Raw genomic sequence first — 19093 nt, 5'->3', positions numbered from 1 at the left:
GGAGCATGCCCAGGCGTTGTAGGGAGGTCATACAGGCACGTGGAGGCCACACACAGTACTGAGCCTCATTTTGACTTGTTTTAAGGACATTACATCAAAGTTGGATCAGCCTGTAGTGTGGTTTTCCACTTTAATTTTGAGTGTGACTCCAAATCCAGACTTCCATGGGTTGATACATTTGATTTCCATTGATAATTTTTGTGTGATTTTGTTGTCAGCACATTCAACTATGTAAAGAAAAAAGTATTTAATAAGAATATTTCATTCATTCAGATCTAGGATGTGTTATTTTAGTGTTCCCTTTATTTTTTTGAGCAGTGTATTATCAAATAGATATTTGAAAAACACCTTGAGGCTTGATTATAAAAAACGTTTGCCATGTTTCTGGATATAATTTGGAATTTTTGTCTGCGTTGTCGTGACCGCTATTTCCGGTGGATTCCTGGGCATAATGCACCAAACTAACGGAGGTATTTGGATATAAAAAATATCTTTATGGAACAAAAGGAACATTTGCTGTCTAACTGGGAGTCTCAGCGGTTGCTTATGACAATTCTCCCAGAGCAGGGAGGGGTAGTTCTAACAAGGTAAATTTCAAAAGATTTAATATATCATAAACATACTGTTACCACGTAGGCTATGGTGTAATGGAATGTTTTGTCTTGTGTGGTAGGTTTTGAGGGTTTTGATACTTATGTAGGAGTCATAACCAGCTATTGAATAACGTAGTACAGTATATGTTGTGACAAGTTATGTCAGTGGTTCTGAAATATGACATGTTTATGAACGTGCCATAACTTGTTATAATGCTGGGTGTCAGGTAAAGTGTTACAGTTTCACGGGTCCACTATGTTCTAATCAGATCCAGCCCTGTCTACAGTATTATTTTGTGCTGTGTCAGGACAGGACAAGTCTGACTGTGCCCACGGAACATAATGACATGAAAGCTGAATGAATTCAGAGAATTTATATTTGTCAATGATTTATTTGATTACAATACAATATTATTAATATAATAATATATTATATCTTTCTTCCCAGGCAGGCCATGTCTATCTGGAAGATGACATTATTGCATGCCACACAGCCAGAAGATATACTTAGAATCTTAAGTTGTCTTTCCGTGGGAAGGGGGGGTTGAACTTGGATCAAATGAAAAATGAAATGTCCCTCTAAAAATAGTTAGCCTGCTTCTCTCTCTTTTGCACAACAAGGAGACATCCCAGAAAATTTGACAATGTAAACAACTGCCTTTTAAATGGATAGTTCAATGGAAAAATATTTTATGATTTGTATAATGTTCTAACAGGATGGGTGATTGAGGATTACTCCCTCAATTACGGAGAAGGAATATTCCCTGTTGGCTGCTGCTACAGACCCCAATGCAGAGCAGACAGACATGCAACCTTTTTTTGTCCTCTGGGTGATCTGAGTCCTGACCCTGGCTTGGCCTGTCCTCTCTTCATCCCCCTCAACCCCGCCTTCCACCACCCCATCCAGATGAACGTAATGTAATATGAGAAGCTAACTCCAGTCCCAAAATGTTTTATCTGCAGTGATGGGACTTGACAAACATCAAAGCAAAGGCAAAAGAGGATTTGAGTGGATGGAGTGAGTCTGAATACGCCTACACAGTGGTCCTTGACACAGTTCCCTTTTCCCGTATTATAGCTTGGTGTCTGTCTAAGCGAAAATTGGTACCATAGAAAACATGCAGGATGTCTTTGTTTTTCTGTTTTCTCTACGTACCTCCAAAGTAGGAGCCGTCAGTCAGCTTCATCTCTTTGTTGAGCTTGGTGATAACACTGGCCACACCATGTTGGATGAAGTACATCTTCTTGCCCACGGTACCCTCTCTGATGATGTAATCGTTGGGTTGGAACACCTCGAACTTCAGCTTGCTCAACATGCCCGTCACGAAGTTGGGGTCTGCGTTGGCGAACAGTGGCATGGTAGCCACAAGCTTCCGGCAGTTGAAGTTCACAATTTCCTAAAAAAAAAGAAAATTTAGTTTTTGGTACTTAAATACTTAAAGAATTGTATGACTATAACAAAAGGGAATACGAGTGGTGATAGCGGTCAACCCTGACGTGTCCCTCTACTCTATTAGATTTCATTCATGAATAATTTGTTTATTGGATTTTAGTCAGATGAATAATCCAGGAAGGCAATGTCTTTTTGAAGGTTCTCCAATTTCCATTTTCTGTAGGTTAAATAAAAACACCATAACAAATGATATTATTTTAATGTGAGTTCATCCAAGTAAAACAGGTAATCTCAGATTACATATTTTCTCTGTATTTGATTGAATGTATGATAGCTATGTCTATAAGATCCGCTTTTAATACCTCTGAGCCACTTTTCATTACTCTTCTGGGAACTTGTGTGCTATTGTCTTGAATATGATGATCATTGCCTCAGTAGAGGCCAGTCATTCTGGTCTCCTCAGACACAACCAGCGATTGCTTAATGTATGGGGTCATTCAGGGATGGTTAATAAAATGCTCTGTTTCCATGTTTTAGCTTGATACATGTTCAAGGTATAAGGAAAAAAAGGTTCCGTAGAAAAAACCTGAGAAAAAATCCAACCAGGAAGTGGGAAATCTGAGGATTGTAGTTTATCTCATTGACTATCGAATATACAGTGTCTATGGGGTCATATTGCACTCCCTAAGGCTTCCACTAGACGTTCATAGTCTTTAGAACCTTGTTTGAGGCTTCTACTGTGACGTGGGGGTGAATGAGAGGGGATTGCACTCATCGGGGGTAGGGATTTTGTGTGGGCACAGGGAGGTAAAAGTGGAGGGTTCTTTTGTGGTGATGCAGGGGAGGGTTATAGGGGTGGATGTCACGATAAGGGATTGTATAAATTTAGATTAGTGGTGGTGTATGGGCCACAGGTGGTGGCAGACAGGAGGGAGATGGTGGACTGTCTGGCGCCCCTGTGTGTCACAAATAGGAAATTAGTGATAGGGGGGATTTTAATACAGATTTAGGAATAGGGGGGGATAGCAGTGCAGGCGCCATCACCGGGCTAATGGCTTGCCATGGTCTGGTTGATGGTGGCCTGCACACTACTCCGAAAATGGCCGGTCCTACATGGCGCAACTCCAGGGGGGTTGCGCGGAGGCTCGACTATATTTTTGTACCCAGGTCTTTGGGTAAGTTGTCTGGGCGGCTGTTGCCTGTTTTTTTTTTCGGATCACGACGGGGTGCTCCTGCAGGTGGGGTCGCCAGTCTTCCTCTTTGGTAGGGGGTACTGGAAGTTAGATCGGGATGTGCTGGAGGAGCAGGCTTTTGTTGACAGGTTTTTTGGTTTCTTTTGGAGGCTTGAAGGCCTCCGGTCCATGTGCTAGAGTGTGGGTGTTAGAGTGGTGGGAATTAGTTAAGGTGAGGATTAGGGCTTTTATAATAGGGTATTGCAAGAGGAAAAAAAGGGAGGAGAGGAGGGAGGTGGATCGTATCCAAAGGTTAATTGAACTCGAGTACGAGGCAGGCAACCTCGGCGGGTCGTTTGACTGGGAGAGATCCGCAACCCTAAAGGCGCAGCTCAGGGAGTTGCAGGAGCGGAAGGCTCGAGCTTTCCTGGAGCGTGCGCATAGTGGCTTAATAGAACACAATGAGACTTGTTCTGCTATGTTCTTTAAGTCGGTTAGGGCCAGACAGAGTAGGAAGGTAATGCATGGTGTTAGGGAAGAAAATGGTAGTATAGTTAGAGAACCAGAGGATATGGTCAGGGTGACAACTGATCATTTCCAATGTTTATTTAAGGAAAGGGAAATAAATGTAGAGCAGGGAAATGTGTTTTTAGAACACTTGTCCAGGCGGTTGCCGGAGGACATTAGAGAAGTGATGGAGGCCCAGATCTCACTAGAAGAGGTTGAGAGCGCTCTTAGGAGGATGGGAAAAGGGAAGGTGCCTGGGATGGATGGGCTGCCGGCTGAGTTTTATCTCAAGTTTTGGGGTATACTTGGACCAGTGGTCCTCAAAGTCTTGAAGGCCATTCTTGAGACGGAGGTCCCGGGGGGATCTATGGCTGTTGGTGTGCTGTCACTTTTATATAAGAAGGGGGAAGTAACAGACCTTGGCAACTGGCGGCCGTTGACCATGCTGTGCGTAGATTACAAGCTACTTGCAAAGGTTTTAGCAGACCGGTTGTGCACAGCCCTTCCCTACGTCGTCCATGAGGATCAGACGTGCGGGGTAGAGGGCCGCTCTATTAGATGGAACCTACAGTTAATCAGGGACTCCATCGCTTGGGTTGAAGATAGAGGACTGCCTTTAATGGTAGCAGCGCTAGATCAGGCGAAAGCCTTTGATCGCGTGAATAGATAATTTTTATTCAGAGTGTTAGGTCGATTAGGATTTGGGGAGAAGTTCATAGGATGGATTCGTACATTATATGTCGGAGCGGGGTGCCGAGTTAGTGTAAATAGTCACTTGGGTGACGTTTTTGACCTCTCGCCTGGGGTCAGGCAGGGGTAACCACTCTCGGCTCTTCGTTCTTTACATGGAGCCTATGGGGCTGCCATTAGGGCAGACACAGGGGTGGAAGGCTTGTTGATCCCTGGAAGTGGTGGGCTGCATGTTAAGATGACGCAGTACGCCGACGACACTTCCTTGCTGCTGTTCAAGGACTCGTGCCTGACAAGGTCCCTTGCCATCTTTGGGGATTTCACCCGAGCGTCGGGAGCGGTTCTGAATCATGCAAAGTCTTACGTCAAGTTTTTCGGAAGAAGGCGCGGTAGAACGGATGTGCCCGGGGGGTTATCTCTCTGTGAGGGGGCCCTGAGGATTCTCGGGGTCCATTTTGTATTTGGCGTACATCTACCCATTGCCGGCTTGTCTGAGGAGGCCTCTAGTGAGGCTTGTGTTTCAGTTCATGTGGAGTGGCAGGTGCGAGTGGGTCGCCAGGGCACGCATGCTCTGTCCCATCGGGGAGGGAGGTAGGGGGGTACCACATTTCCACCTCAAGCTGGATGCAATTTTTGTTTCTTTCTTGTTAATGGAGCTTGCTCATCCAGTGATGCACCCGTCCGGTTACCTCCTGCGGGTGTTCTTCTCGTATCAGGCGAGAAGCGTAATGGTGTGGTCTAACACGGGTCCTCGGGCGGAACAGCTGCCGTGGCACTTTGGTCATGCGGCCAAGTGGCTGCGTGCGCACCCTGAGGTTGAAGTTGCCCGAGTAGGTTTAGATCACAGGCACCTGTACGAGGAGGTCAGAAAGGCAGGGAGTCCGGCGCCTGTAGTGGGCATCTCGGAAGTGGTCTGGGAGGGAGTGCAGGCGCGGGGTCTGGACAACAGGCTCAAGGACCTGAATTGGTTGAGCCTTCATAAGTGCTTGCCGGTACGTTCCATCATGTACTGGTATAGTTTGGTGCAATCCCCCACCTGTCCAAGATCCTCTTGTGGCAGGGAGGAGACTGTGCGCCATATCTTTTGAGACTGTGCCTTTGCCGAAGTAGTATGGGCTAGGGCACGGGTGTTGGTAGGTTTGGTAAGGGGGGATTTTGTATTGACATGGGCCAGGTTAGAGAGAGGTGTAGGGAGAGCGAGAGGGACAGATAGGGAGAGGTTTCTGCTCTGGCTTCTCATGAGTCTCTTTAAACGGGCTGCTGGAAGACAGGCAGAACATGGTGAAGTCAGGGAGAGATTGGGGGGTGGAATGGATAGTGAGGAGGGTGGAAGGAGATTTGAGGGGGAGGATGAAGAGGAGGATGAAGAGGGAGGAGAGGAAGTGGGGGCAGCATGCTGCTCGGGAGAGGTGGAAGGGGGGTTTAGGGCTGGGTGTCATTTAGATTTGTAAGGGGATAGATTAGGGACGGGGAGATAGGGAAAGGTAGTTTGTAGGGTGACGGGGAGGGAAGATGCTCCCCTGAGGTTTTGTTTGAGGTTTTTGTTTAGTTAAATTAAAATACCATTGTTGGAGTATGTATGAAAATTATGAGTTGTAAAGAATGAATGGTATTGAAGGTAATAAATTATTTTTTATTAAAAAAAAATAGGGCTGGTTTTCACGGTTCTTGTTTTTGTATATTGTTCGTATTTTCATCTTTATTAAAGATGTTTATGAATAACCACGCTGCATTTTGGTCCTCCTCTCCTTCGACAGAAGAAAACTGTAACAAATATCTTGACTACCATTTACCTTTTTATGAAATTGAGCACATTGATAGATATTAAGTCAACTTTGAATACGACTAATTTAAACTGTACAGCCTACAGACTTTGTTTAATGTCAGTCTTCATTTGAGACTAACCGTGCTGGAGGACATCTGCAAGATGGTGCAGACAGGCTTAGAGAGTGCCTTCAGAAAGTATTCATACCCCTTGACTTATTCCACAACTTGTTGTGTTACAGCCTGAATTCAAAATGGGTTAACTAGATGTACAAACAATACCCCTCAATGACAAAGTGAAAACATGTTTGTAGAAATGTTTGCAAATGTATAGAAAATAAAATTTAGATACACTACCGTTCAAAAGTTTGGGGTCACCTAGAAAAGTCCTTGATTTTGAAAGAAAAAAAAAATAAGTTCATTAAAATAACATCAAATTGATCAGAAATACAGTGTAGACATTGTTCATGTTGTAAATGACTCCTGGAAAGTTGGAAACGGCATATTTATAGAATATCTACATAGGAGTACAGAGGCCCATTATCAGCAACCATCACTCCAGTGTTCCAATGATACATTGTGTTAGCTATTTGTCACCTTCTGACCTTAGTTTATTTTTATGTCTTTGTTTTAGGTTGGTCAAATCAAATCAAAGCAAATCAAATTTTATTTGTCACATACACATGGTTAGCAGATGTTAATGCGAGTGTAGCGAAATGCTTGTGCTTCTAGTTCCGACAATGCAGTAATAACCAACAAGTAATCTAACTAGGGGATAAAGAATATGTACATAAGGATATATGAATGAGTGATGGTACAGAGCAGCATAGGCAAGATACAGTAGATGGTATCGAGTACAGTATATACATATGAGATGAGTATGTAAACAAAGTGGCATAGTTAAAGTGGCTAGTGATACATGTATTACATAAGGATACAGTCGATGATATAGAGTACAGTATATACGTATGCATATGAGATGAATAATGTAGGGTAAGTAACATTATATAAGGTAGCATTGTTTAAAGTGGCTAGTGATATATTTACATCATTTCCCATCAATTCCCATTATTAAAGTGGCTGGAGTTGAGTCAGTGTCAGTGTGTTGGCAGCAGCCACTCAATGTTAGTGGTGGCTGTTTAACAGTCTGATGGCCTTGAGATAGAAGCTGTTTTTCAGTCTCTCGGTCCCAGCTTTGATGCACCTGTACTGACCTCGCCTTCTGGATGATAGCGGGGTGAACAGGCAGTGGCTCGGGTGGTTGATGTCCTTGATGATCTTTATGGCCTTCCTGTGACATCGGGTGGTGTAGGTGTCCTTGAGGGCAGGTAGTTTGCCCCCGGTGATGCGTTGTGCAGACCTCACTACCCTCTGGAGAGCCTTACGGTTGAGGGCGGAGCAGTTGCCGTACCAGGCGGTGATACAGCCCCCCAGGATGCTCTCGATTGTGCATCTGTAGAAGTTTGTGAGTGCTTTTGGTGACAAGCCGAATTTCTTCAGCCTCCTGAGGTTGAAGAGGCGCTGCTGCGCCTTCTTCACAATGCTGTCTGTGTGAGTGGACCAATTCAGTTTGTCGGTGATGTGTATGCCGAGGAACTTAAAACTTGGTCAGTGCGTGAGCTGGGGTGGGTTGTCTATGTTCTTTTTTCTAGGTTATATTTTCTGTGTGTGTTTGGCCTAGTATAGTTCTCAATCAGAGGCAGGTGTCGTTCGTTGTCTCTGATTGCGAATCATACTTAGGTATTCAATTTCCCACCTGTGTTTTGTGGGTGATTGTTTTCTGTTTAGGTTGTTTTCCTGACAGAACTCTGCGCTTTCGTTTTCTATGTTTGTCATTTTGTTTGAGTATTTTTTGTGAACATTAAATATGAACAATTTCCACGCTGCGCTTTGGTCTCATTCCAACGACGATCGTTACAGAATCACCCACCAACCAAGGACCAAGCAGAGTGGTATCGGGCAGCAGAAATCTCTGGACTCATGGACATGGGAGGGGATTTTGGACGGAAAAGGACCCTGGGCACAGGCTGGGGAATATCGCCGCCCCTAGACAGAGCTGGAGGCAACGAAAGCTGAGCGGCGGCGATACGAGGAGGCAGCAAGGCACGAAAGGCAGCCCACAAAAAATATTTTGGGGGGGCACATGGGGAGTGTGGCAGAGTCAGGTTGGAGACCTGAGCCCACTCCTCGTGCTTACCGGAAGAAGCGCAGTACTGGTCAGACACCGTGTTATGCGGTCAAGCACACTGTGTTGCCTGTACGCGCTCATAGCCCGGTGGGCTATAGGCCAGCCCCCCGCAAGTGCCAAGCGAGAGTGGGTATCCAGCCAGGGCATGTTGTGCCAGCCCAGCGTGTTTGGTGTCCGGGACGCCGTTTCGCCCCAGGGTATCCTGCGCCGGCTCTGGGTGCTGAATCTCCGAGGCAATGAGAGGGTGCAGTGCGTTCTATGCCTGCGCTCCGCCCGTGCCGGGCGAATGTGGGTATTGAGCCTAAGGGAGAGGTGCGAGTGGTATGCACCAGATCTTTAGTACTCACCCACAGCCCGGTTCAACCTGTGCCTGCACCTGGATGGTCCGGGCTAAAATGGTTATCCAGCCGGGAGGAGTGGTGCCAAGGCTGCGTACCAGGGCTCCAATGCTCCCCCACAGCCCGGTCCATCCGGTGCCTCCTCCAAGCACCAGGCCTCCTGTAGGTCTCCCCAGCCTGGTGGGTCTTGTGGCAGCCCCACGCACCAGGCTGTCTCTCCGTCTCCTCTATCCATGTCCGCCTGTCTGTCCTGAGCTCCCGCCTGTCCGGTGCTGCCGGAATCTCCCATCTATTTGGGACCCGCTGCAAGGGTCCCCAGTCCGAGCTGGCAAAGACTATGATGTAGTGGGGTCCACGTCCCGTGCCAGAGCCGCCACCGTGGACCGACGCCCACCCAGACCCTCCCCTATAGGTTCAGGTTTTGCAGCTGGAGTCCGCATCTTTGGGGTGGGTTGTCTATGTTCTTTTTTCTAGGTTATATTTTCTACATTTTTGTCCGAGTATGGTTCTCAATCAGAAGCAGGTGTCGTTCGTTGTCTCTGATTGAGAATCATACTTAGGCAGCCAATTTCCCACCTGTGTTTTGTGGGTGATTGTTTTCTGTTTAGGTTGTTTCCCTGACAGAACTCTACGCTTTTGTTTTCTCCGTTTGTCATTTTGTTTGAGTTTTTTTTGTGAACATTAAATATGAACAATTTCCACGCTGCGCTTTGGTCTTATTCCAATGACGATCGTTACACTAATTCAAGTTTATTGTTTTAAAAGGCTAATTGATCATTAGAAAACCCTTTTGCAATTAGGTTAGCACAGCTGAAAATGTTTGTTCTGCTTAAAGAAGCAATAAAACTGTCCTCCTTTAGACTACTTGAGTGTCTGGAGCATCAGCATTTGTGGGTTTGATTACAGGCTCAAAATGGCTAGAAATAAAAACCTTTCTTCTGAAACGCGTCAGTTTATTCTTGTTCTGAGAAATGAAGGATATTCCATTTGAGCAAGAAACTGAAGATCTCGTACAATGCTGTGTACTACTCCCTTCACAGAACAGCTCAAACTTGCTCTAAACAGAATAGAAAGAGGAGTGGGAGGCCCCGGTGCACAAGTGAGCAAGAGGACAAGTACAAAACACCAGTCTCAACGTCAGCATTGAAGAGGCGACTCAGGGATAATGGCCTTCTAGTTGGGCTCTAGCTTGCAGACCATAACCGTGGTGGTTGGCTAGGCTAACAGTTAGTTGGCTAAATAGCTAACATTAGCTGGCCATACATCGAACCAAAGAGATCTCAGAAGATTAAGATTAAGAATTGTTGACTTGCATAACGCTGGAAAGGGTTACAAAAGTATCTCTAAAAGCCTTGATGTTCATCGGTCCATGGTAAGACAAATTGTCTACAGTATAAATGGAGAAAGTTCATTACTGTTGCTACTCTCCCTAGGAGTAGCCGTCCTGCAAAGTTGACTGCAAGGGCACAGTGCAGAATGCTCAATGAGGTTAAGAAGAATCCGAGAGTGTCAGCTAAAGACTTAAAGAAATCTCTGGAAAATGCTAACATCTATGTTGAAAAGTCTACGATACGTAAAACAGTAAACAAAAATGGTGTTCATGGGAGGAAACCACGGAAGAAGCCACTGCTGTACCCCAAAAAATTACACGTCTGAAGTTTGCAAAAGTGCACCTGGATGTTCCACAGTGCTACTGGCAAAATATTCAGTGGACAGATGAAATGACAGTTGTGTTGTTTTAAAGGAACACACAACACTATGTGTGGAGAAAAAAAGGCACAGCACACCAACATCAAAACCTCATCCCAACTGTAAAGTATGGTGAAGGGAGAATCGTGGATTGGGGCTGCTTTGCTGCCTCAGGGACTGGACAGCTTGCTATCATCAACGGAAAAATGAATTCCCAAGTTTATCAAGACATTTTGCAGGAGAATATTAGGCTACCTGTCCGCCAATTGAAGCTCAACAGAAGTTGGGTGATGCAACAGGACAATGACCCAAAACACAGAATGGCTTCAACAGAAGAAAATACGCCTTCTGGAATGGCCCAGTCAGATTCCTGACCTCAACCCGATTTAGATGCTGTGGTATAACCTCAGGAGAGCAGTTCACACCAGATATCCCAAGAATATTGCTGAACTGAAACAGTTTTGTAAAGAGGAATTGTCCAAAATTCCTCCTGACCGTAGTGCAAGTCTGATCCGCAACTACAGAAAACGTTTGGTTGAGATTATTGCTGCCAAAGGATTGTCAACCAGTTATTAAATCCAAGAGTTCACATACTTTTTCCAACCTGCACTGTGAATGTTTACACGGTGTGTTCAATAAAGACATGAAAACGTATAATTGTTTGTGTGTTCTTAGTTTAAGCAGATTGTGTTTGTATATTGTTGTGACCTAGATGAAGTTTAGATCAAATTTTATGACCAATTTAGCCGAAGTAACTGCATTTAGCTAACATTATTTGATAACTGGTTACAGTAGATGGCGTTATGCATTTCCAAAACGTTGGTTTACTTTAATGTAGCTGTAAGCTAGGTATTGATAGCAACCAGCTGACACATGCACTTCTAATAAATATTTTTCCAACATGACTTCGGAATTCTGATCGGTTTTATATAATAACTGTGAGCTGTAACTGTGCATTGGGACATTTGATGCGTAAACTAATGCAAATCAATATGTTACATGTGCTTACGTTAATGCTACCTACATTTTAAGTAGTTTTCTGACAGGAAACTTTTTTACTCTGACTTGAGTGGTCCGATGGCTAATTTTACTTTTGCTTCAGTAAACCACAATCTAAGTAAAAGTACTTTAACTTAAGTTCAGATTTTCAGCACTCTACCCACCTCTGCAAATTATACATAGCCTAACTATAAAACGGGGATGAGCATCCACTCTGGAGAAAGGTTTATCGTTCTACAGAACTAGGCCAACATCTGTCAATCAACTCAGCCAGGGAAACACAAATAGTAGCCATTTATCGGTGTTCACACCATTCATTATATGACAATGGCTAGGCTAATGGTAAGCCTACAAATTGTAGCCTATTGGAATATGATCGAAAAATAAGGAGCCTATTGCAACCATCGATGGCACTAGATTATTGCCAGCTGATGTCTCGTTAAACCATCAATATGAGTTAAATTCACCCACACAACTGATTTCAATTGTAACCATTATTGGTCACCTCATTACATCTCCCTAAAAGATGACGTCGGTTTAACCTTAGTCAGAGATCTGTATACTATGACGATAAGTTTAGGTCTGTTTAGGGGTGCATAGAAGTTTAGGGTTGGCATTGAAACGCACTGGGATTATTCTGGACAGATTTTGGCGAGAGTGAGCCCTCTTGGTTCACCTCTTCCTATCTGCCTTAAAGGCAGAGTATTTATGGTGATACGGCCTCTGCAGAAGTCAGGGCATTCATACTTCTTGCACTTCGCAGAGTAGCACAGAGCTGTTGTGAAAGGAAGTTGTCAAGGAGGGGGTTTGTGTTTATACCGGACCTCCCGTCATCAACTACCGTCAACCAATCATGTCAATGCAGAGTTATACAGAGCCTTCTGCATTGTTACAAAATTCGAGAGGCGCAAAGGCGATGTGGTACAGAGCTGGATTTGGCCTCTGCATGCCTCCAGAGGCTCCGCAATTGCGCCACACGAAGCCTCCGACCACATTTTCGGATCAAGTATACATTTTCCTTTAGTCCTGCTTGCAACCAAAGTCTTTAAAAATATGTTTGCCCTCTGGTTGGTATTGTCATCAGAACAACTTTTTTTAACAGAGTAAGGGCAATGTATCTATTTGACAAGCATTCCATACAAAGTATTTCATAGTTTACCATGGCAAATCTACTGTGGCAATTTACTCAACATTTTGTATGACTGGAAACTAATGTTGGTGTAGCCTACTGTTATTATTTTATTTGTTTCATATTTATGTTATCTGGAACTGCCTGGTACCATTTCTTATCAAGATCAGTGGTAAAATATACCTGGACTGTCCATATAAATCAAGTCAATAGCATGGATTTATTTGTGCCAGAAGGCTGTGAGACAGAATCAAATCTATATAAGTGCGCTGAAGGCAGCAGCCCTAACAGCTGAACTACCCTAGGCTATGATTGAACAACATTTTGACAGTTATTTCGTAAACTTAGGATACACTTCACACTTGTACACTCTATATACACAGGTATGTAGACCTTTAAGTCTTTACTGAAGACTCATTTCTTCAGTGGGTCATATGATTGAGTGTAGTCTGCCCCAGGAGTGTGAAGGTGAACGGAAAGGCTCTGGAGCAACGAACCGCCCTTGCTGTCTCTGCCTGGCCAGTTCCCTTCTTTCCACTGGGATTGTCTGCCTCTAACCCTATTACAGGGCCTGAGTCACTGGCTTACTGGTGCTCTTTCATGCCGTCCCTAGGAGGGGTGCGTCACTTGAGTGGGTCGATGTACGAAAGGCTATATAAATACATTTGATTTGATTTGGACACCCCTTCAAATTTGTGGATTTGGCTATTTCAGCCACACCCATTGCTGACAGGTGTATAAAATCGAGAACAAAGCCATGCAGTCTCCATAGACAAACATTGACAGTAGAATGGCCAGCTCAGTGACTTTCAACATGGCACCATCATAGGATGGCACCTTTCCAACAAGTCAGTTCGACAAATTTCTTCCCTGCTAGAGTTGCCCCAGTCAACTGTAAGTGCTGTTATTGTGAAATGGAAACGGTTCAGCTTCAAAGTGGCTGTAGCATGTAGCTTGTAAAGCATGTAGCATGTAAACATCATCTGTCCTCAGTTGCAACACTCACTACCGAGTTCCAAACTGCCTCTGGGTGCAACGCCAGCACAATAACTTTTTGGCGGGAGATTCATGAAATGGGTTTCCATGGCTGAGCAGCCGCACATAAGCCTAAAATGACCGTACACAATGCCAAGCGTTGACTGGAGTGGTGTAAAACTCGCCACCATTGGACTCTGGAGCAGTGGAAATGCGTTCTCTGGAGTGATGAATCATGCTTCACTGTCTGGCAGTCTGAGAACGCTACCTGCCCCAATACATAGTGCCAATTGTAAAGTTTGGTGCACAACCTCACTAATGCTCTTGTGGCTGAATGGAAGCAAGTCCCTGCAGCAATGTGCACCAACATCTAGTGGAATGCCATCCCAGAAGAGTGGAGGATGTTATAGCAGCAAAGGGGGGACCACCTCCATATTAATGCCCATGATTTTGTTTGTGTATACATAGTGGGGCAAAAAAGTATTTAGTCAGCCACCAATATTTTTTGTTATTAAGCTATATAAAACAACAGTTGTTGATGTGTATTTCAGAATGTTTAGCTTAACATTATAAGTGCAGCAATGCGCACACAGCAGCAGGCAGTTCCAAAATGCAATCAATTAGCTGGAAAACACCACTCACCGTTCTCTAGCAGGAATGTATATGCTGAAAGGCCAGGTGGTTCTAGTGTTAAGACAATACATACTCCTGAATTTATTTAGGCTTGCCATAACAACGTTGACTCAAGACATTTCAGCTTTTCATTTTTAAATAATTTGTAAACATTTCAAAAAGCATAATTCCCCTTTGACATTATGGGGTATTCTGTGTAGGCCATGACAGAAAATTCCTAATTCTAATAAATGTTTTATTCAGGCTGTAACACAACAAAATGTGGGAAAAGTAAAGGGTTTTGAATACTTTCTGAAGGCACTGTATATCCACCAGTCCACCTAATCAAACAAGTCTTGTCAGTTTACCCTGACCTAACCAAATTACACTTTTTGCGATAGCATAATAAATGTATTCATTACACTATTAGAATGTTGCAGTCAGAATGACTGCTCATTAGCTTGAAGGGGGGTCCCTCGAGGCCCAGCGGTTCTAGTGATAATGGGCGTAAACACTAATCAGATTAAAATATAATCTCACTTTCATGTATCTCACTTCTATGTACAGTATATATAGCTGTATATTGCATTCTTGAGCAACTTAATGTCTTTATGCCAATAAAAATATCTGTTACGCTGATTAATGTTCAGTTTGTGTTCCACCAGTTGTAGTGATTATTGTTTTGCAGTTTGTCCTTTAAATTTGTTACAGAGCACATGAGATTAAAAAAAACCCTCTACAGAGATATTTTCAGCCGAATATTAATGACGATTCATTCATTGACGAAAATTCACCTGGTCATTGTTATGATATCTAAAGTATGAATATGCCATAAATTAATTAAATATATGAATTAGAGATAAAACCACTCAGCACTCCATGTTTGCTCCATTAGAGATGCTTAGAGATTGTATGAAGAAAATATTGCCTTGTTGTTGCAGAATGAATTACTGTAACAAATGTCCATTCACAAAGCCTTAAGTTCATCCCAAATGACACCATATTCCCTATATCGTGCACCATTTTTGAACAGAGTGGCCTAAAGTAGTTTGCTATTTAGGGAATAGTGTGCCATTTGGGACAGACATCAAATACAACAAACAACAAAGGCATCATTCTCACCTCTTTGAGAGGGTCGTTGAGCTCACTCAGGATATTGTCCTCGTCAAAGATCTTGCCTTGATAGCGATGCTCATAGTAATCATGGATCTTCTGCCGCATGTCTGCAGGTAGCTTGTGGAATGACATGTACTGCTCCACTTGTTTGTACTGTAAAGATGGAGAGAAGAGATAATGTCAAAAAACAATTGAACTGGAAATAACAGACAACAAAAGCTGTCACATTGATTGTCGTTTGATGTTATGAGTGGGGATTTCAAAACATTACATCAAAAGCAATTGGAGGTAAAATAACATTTGCGGTCATTACAGGCAACATGTTGTAAAAGGAAACAAGGACATACACAACACACATGCATGTGCACACACTCGCATGCACCCCCATACACACTTGGTGGGGTGGCAACTTGTATCCAGGGTCATTGCGCATGAACGTGGCAGGTGGCAGAACAAGTACAGCCTGAGGCTCTTCTGAGCGAGGCTTCCACTCCGGCCTAAACAATTGTCTCTCTCCTCACTCTAAATATAGGCTACCCATGATCTCACGTAAACAAGAGAGATCTACTACATCAGGGGTCTCCAATAGGTAGATCGCAGCCCACATATGAGTAGCTCGCCAATCAATTCTGTTCACCTGTTCACCGGACATGCTACCTGTCCCAGACCTGCTGTTTTCAACTCTCTAGAGACAGCAGGAGCGGTAGAGATGCTCCTAATGATCAGCTATGAAAAGCCAACTGACATTTACTCCTGAGGTGCTGACTTGCTGCACCCTCGACAACTACTGTGATTATTATTTGACCATGCTGGTCATTTATGAACATATGAATGAATATCTTGGCCATGTTCTGTTATAATCTCCACCCGGCACAGCCAGAAGAGGACTGGCCACCCCTCATAGCCTGGTTCCTCTCTAGGTTTCTTCCTAGGTTTTGGCCTTTCTAGGGAGTTTTTCCTAGCCACCATGCTTCTACACCTGCATTGCTCGCTGTTTTGGGTTTTAGGCTGGGTTTCTTGACAGCACTTTGAGATATCAGCTGATGTAACAAGGGCTATATAAATACATTTGATTTGAATTCTGAAAGTACATACATTTTTCACCACAACATTTCATAAACATAAAGCTCCGGGCTACTATACAATCAGAGCCACATTGACATTTTCCCACCCCTGGTTGGCCACTATTGGCTTAAAAATACAGACGTAACACAATATCTGCCAATTAATTTCCAGCAATATTGCCGCTGTCTGTCTGTTTGGTGTGCGTGTTTGTCTATAGCCAGTTAGCGTTGTTAATGATAACCGTATTGTGGGTAGAGTAGATAGACTTTTCACAAACATTTTCTCAATTAAATATTAACTGCAAAGTTGGCTTACCTGACAGAACTATACGTTATGATTATTTGTTTCAATTGGGTAGCCATTGTTTTGCAAACTCTGCCATGACGTAATGCAGCACTAGGCCTAACAGCAGAAACATCGCCATACCCACACATTCCTCTCTTAACCCCCCCCCCCCCCCCTCTGCAGATGACTTTGTCAACCACTTTGAAAAGAAGGTTGATGACATCCACTACTCAATCACTCAGCCTATTGAGTTCACAGGTCTCACTCACAAATAACTACCCTATGCCTTAACCTCTTTCTCCCCTCTCTCCAGGTGAAATCCTGCAACTAGTGAGGTCTGGCCGACTGACAACCTACCCGCTCGACCCCATTCCCTCCTCCTTTCTCCAGACCATCTCAACAGACCTTCTCCCATTCCTCACTTCCCTCATCAACTCATCCATGATCACTGGCTGCATCCCCACTGACTTCAAAATGGTCCGAGTCGCTCCCCTTCTCAAGAAACCAACACTTGACTTATCTGACATCAAAAACTACAGACATGTACTCATCTTTATTTTCTTTCCAACACACTTGAGTGTGCTGTCTGATCAACTTACTCATTATCTCACTCAGAACGATCTTCTTGACCCTAAACAGTCAGGCTTCAAGATGGTTCACAGAGGCTCTCCCCACTGCCAAAGTTGACTCTCTCCTTCTGTTCTCATCCTCCTTGATCTATCTGCTGCCTTCAACACTGTGAACCATCAGATTCTCCTCTCCACCCTCTCCGGGCTGGGCGTCTCAGGCTCTGCACACTCCTGGATTGCATCCTACTGGCAGGCTGCTCCTACCAGGTGATGTGGAGAGGATCTGTCTCTGCGCCACATACTCTCACTACTGGTGTCCCCAAGGGCTCGGTTCTAGGCCCTCTCCTCTTCTCTCTATACATAAAGTCACTCGGCTCCGTCATATCCTCAAATGGTCTCTACTATCATTGCTATGCGGATGACACTCAACTACTTTTCTCCTTCCCCCCTTCTGACACCCAGGTGGTGACACGCATCTCTGTGTGCCTGGCAGATATCTCAACTTGTCGGCCCACCAAGCTGTTCTTCCTCCAGGGGAAAGCCTGCCCGCTCAAAGACCTCTCTATCATGGTTGACTACTCTTCAGTGTCACCCACCCAGAGTGTAAAGAACCTTGGCATGACCCTGGACAACACCATGTCATTCTCTGCAAACATCAAAGCAGTGACTCGGTCCTGCAGGTTCTTGCCCTTCAACATCCGAGTAACACTACCTCACACAGGAAGAGGCGGAGGTCCTAATCCAGGCACTTCAACTCTCCCGTCTGAACTACTGCAACTCGCTATTGGCTGGGCTCCCCGCTTGTGCCACTAATCCTCTGCAACTTATCAGGAATGCTGCAGCCAGCCTGGTTTTCAACCTTCCCAAGTTCTCTCATGTCATCCCGCTCCTCTGCACACTCCTCTTTCGTCCAGTCTAAGTCCGCATCCACTACAAGACCATGTTGCTTACCTATGGAACACTAAGTGGAACTGCCCCTTTCCCTACCTTAAGGCTATGCTCTAACCCTACACCCCAAGCAGAGCACTCCATTCTGCCAGCTCCAGTCTCTTGGCCCTCCCACCCCTACGGGAGCTGTTGCTCAGCCCAGTCCAAGCTCTTCTCTGTCCTGGCACCCCAATGGTGGAATAAAATTCCCCCTGAAGCTAGGACAGCAGAGTCCCTTCCCATCTTCTAAAAACTTCTGAAACCCGAAAGTAGAGACTGAGAGCTACAAAATTGTATATCATACAATGCATTTGAGGAACAATGGGAAAGTAATTATGCTTTGAAAGTTGATGAACTTGTAAACTCAATTTTGAAAAAATTGCATTTTAGTGTTTCGGTAAGAGAGCTCTTCTTCATCTACACCCATTCAGCATCGTTCGCACCCTCTTGAGATTTAGCCCTACCCATCTCGTTTCGTTCTCTGAGCGTTCAGAGCACATACTGGACGCTCTGGCCGATGATTTGTTTACCTCTGGATAAAATGAAAATAGCCTAACCAGCTCAGCTGGCAACAATTTCATTATGCATTTTGCAACGTGATGGCACACACACCACGAGCCAGCCAGCTAACATTAAACAACGATGAATAACAACGTTATACACGTAGCATTAGCTAGGGAGCCAGCCAGCTAATGTTAACTAGCTATCTAACAGTACACTTCAGCTTAAAATTAAATCACTTTCTGTTTGAAACGTGTAATATCTGAAAATGTAGCTAACTAGACTATCTTATCCATACAGTATACATCATCATGCTTGATAGACTCCTCTCTCTGTCACGGATCCATGCCACAAATGCCCTTAGTTTGAAGACGTATTATGGAAACAGGTGTTTCAGCCATCTCTTTAGTTATCATACTCTAATTCCACTGATTTCAAATCTCGATCCTCCAAAAAGTGGAGATCAACACTTATGCAGCTACATTTTAAAAAATCAGTGTTCGACAGGATTACCAAAACAGACTGAGCTCAAATAGACAAAAGCCTTCTATTTGGGAGACCAATCTGAACTCTGAACTTGG

The 19093-nt window shown here is 44.2% G+C and overlaps 1 protein-coding gene across 1 annotated transcript in view; it reads right to left on the bottom strand.

Annotated features, from left to right (window-relative positions):
* LOC110523996 (potassium/sodium hyperpolarization-activated cyclic nucleotide-gated channel 1-like) overlaps nucleotides 1-19093 on the bottom strand; it is a 210439-nt gene that overhangs the window by 76290 nt on the left and 115056 nt on the right. The window contains exons 5-6 of the mRNA XM_021603242.3: nucleotides 15172-15318; nucleotides 1750-1990 (exon numbers count right to left, since the gene is read on the bottom strand). Of these exons, the coding sequence (XP_021458917.2) occupies nucleotides 1750-1990; nucleotides 15172-15318 (388 nt within the window). The remainder of the gene's footprint in view (nucleotides 1-1749; nucleotides 1991-15171; nucleotides 15319-19093) is intronic.

Source organism: Oncorhynchus mykiss, chromosome 5, assembly GCF_057628025.1.
Source record: "Oncorhynchus mykiss isolate SJ-2025 chromosome 5, ASM5762802v1, whole genome shotgun sequence".
NCBI lineage: Eukaryota > Metazoa > Chordata > Actinopteri > Salmoniformes > Salmonidae > Oncorhynchus > Oncorhynchus mykiss.
Note: the sequence above shows the minus strand (reverse complement) of the source record. Positions and strands in the feature narration are given on the sequence as shown.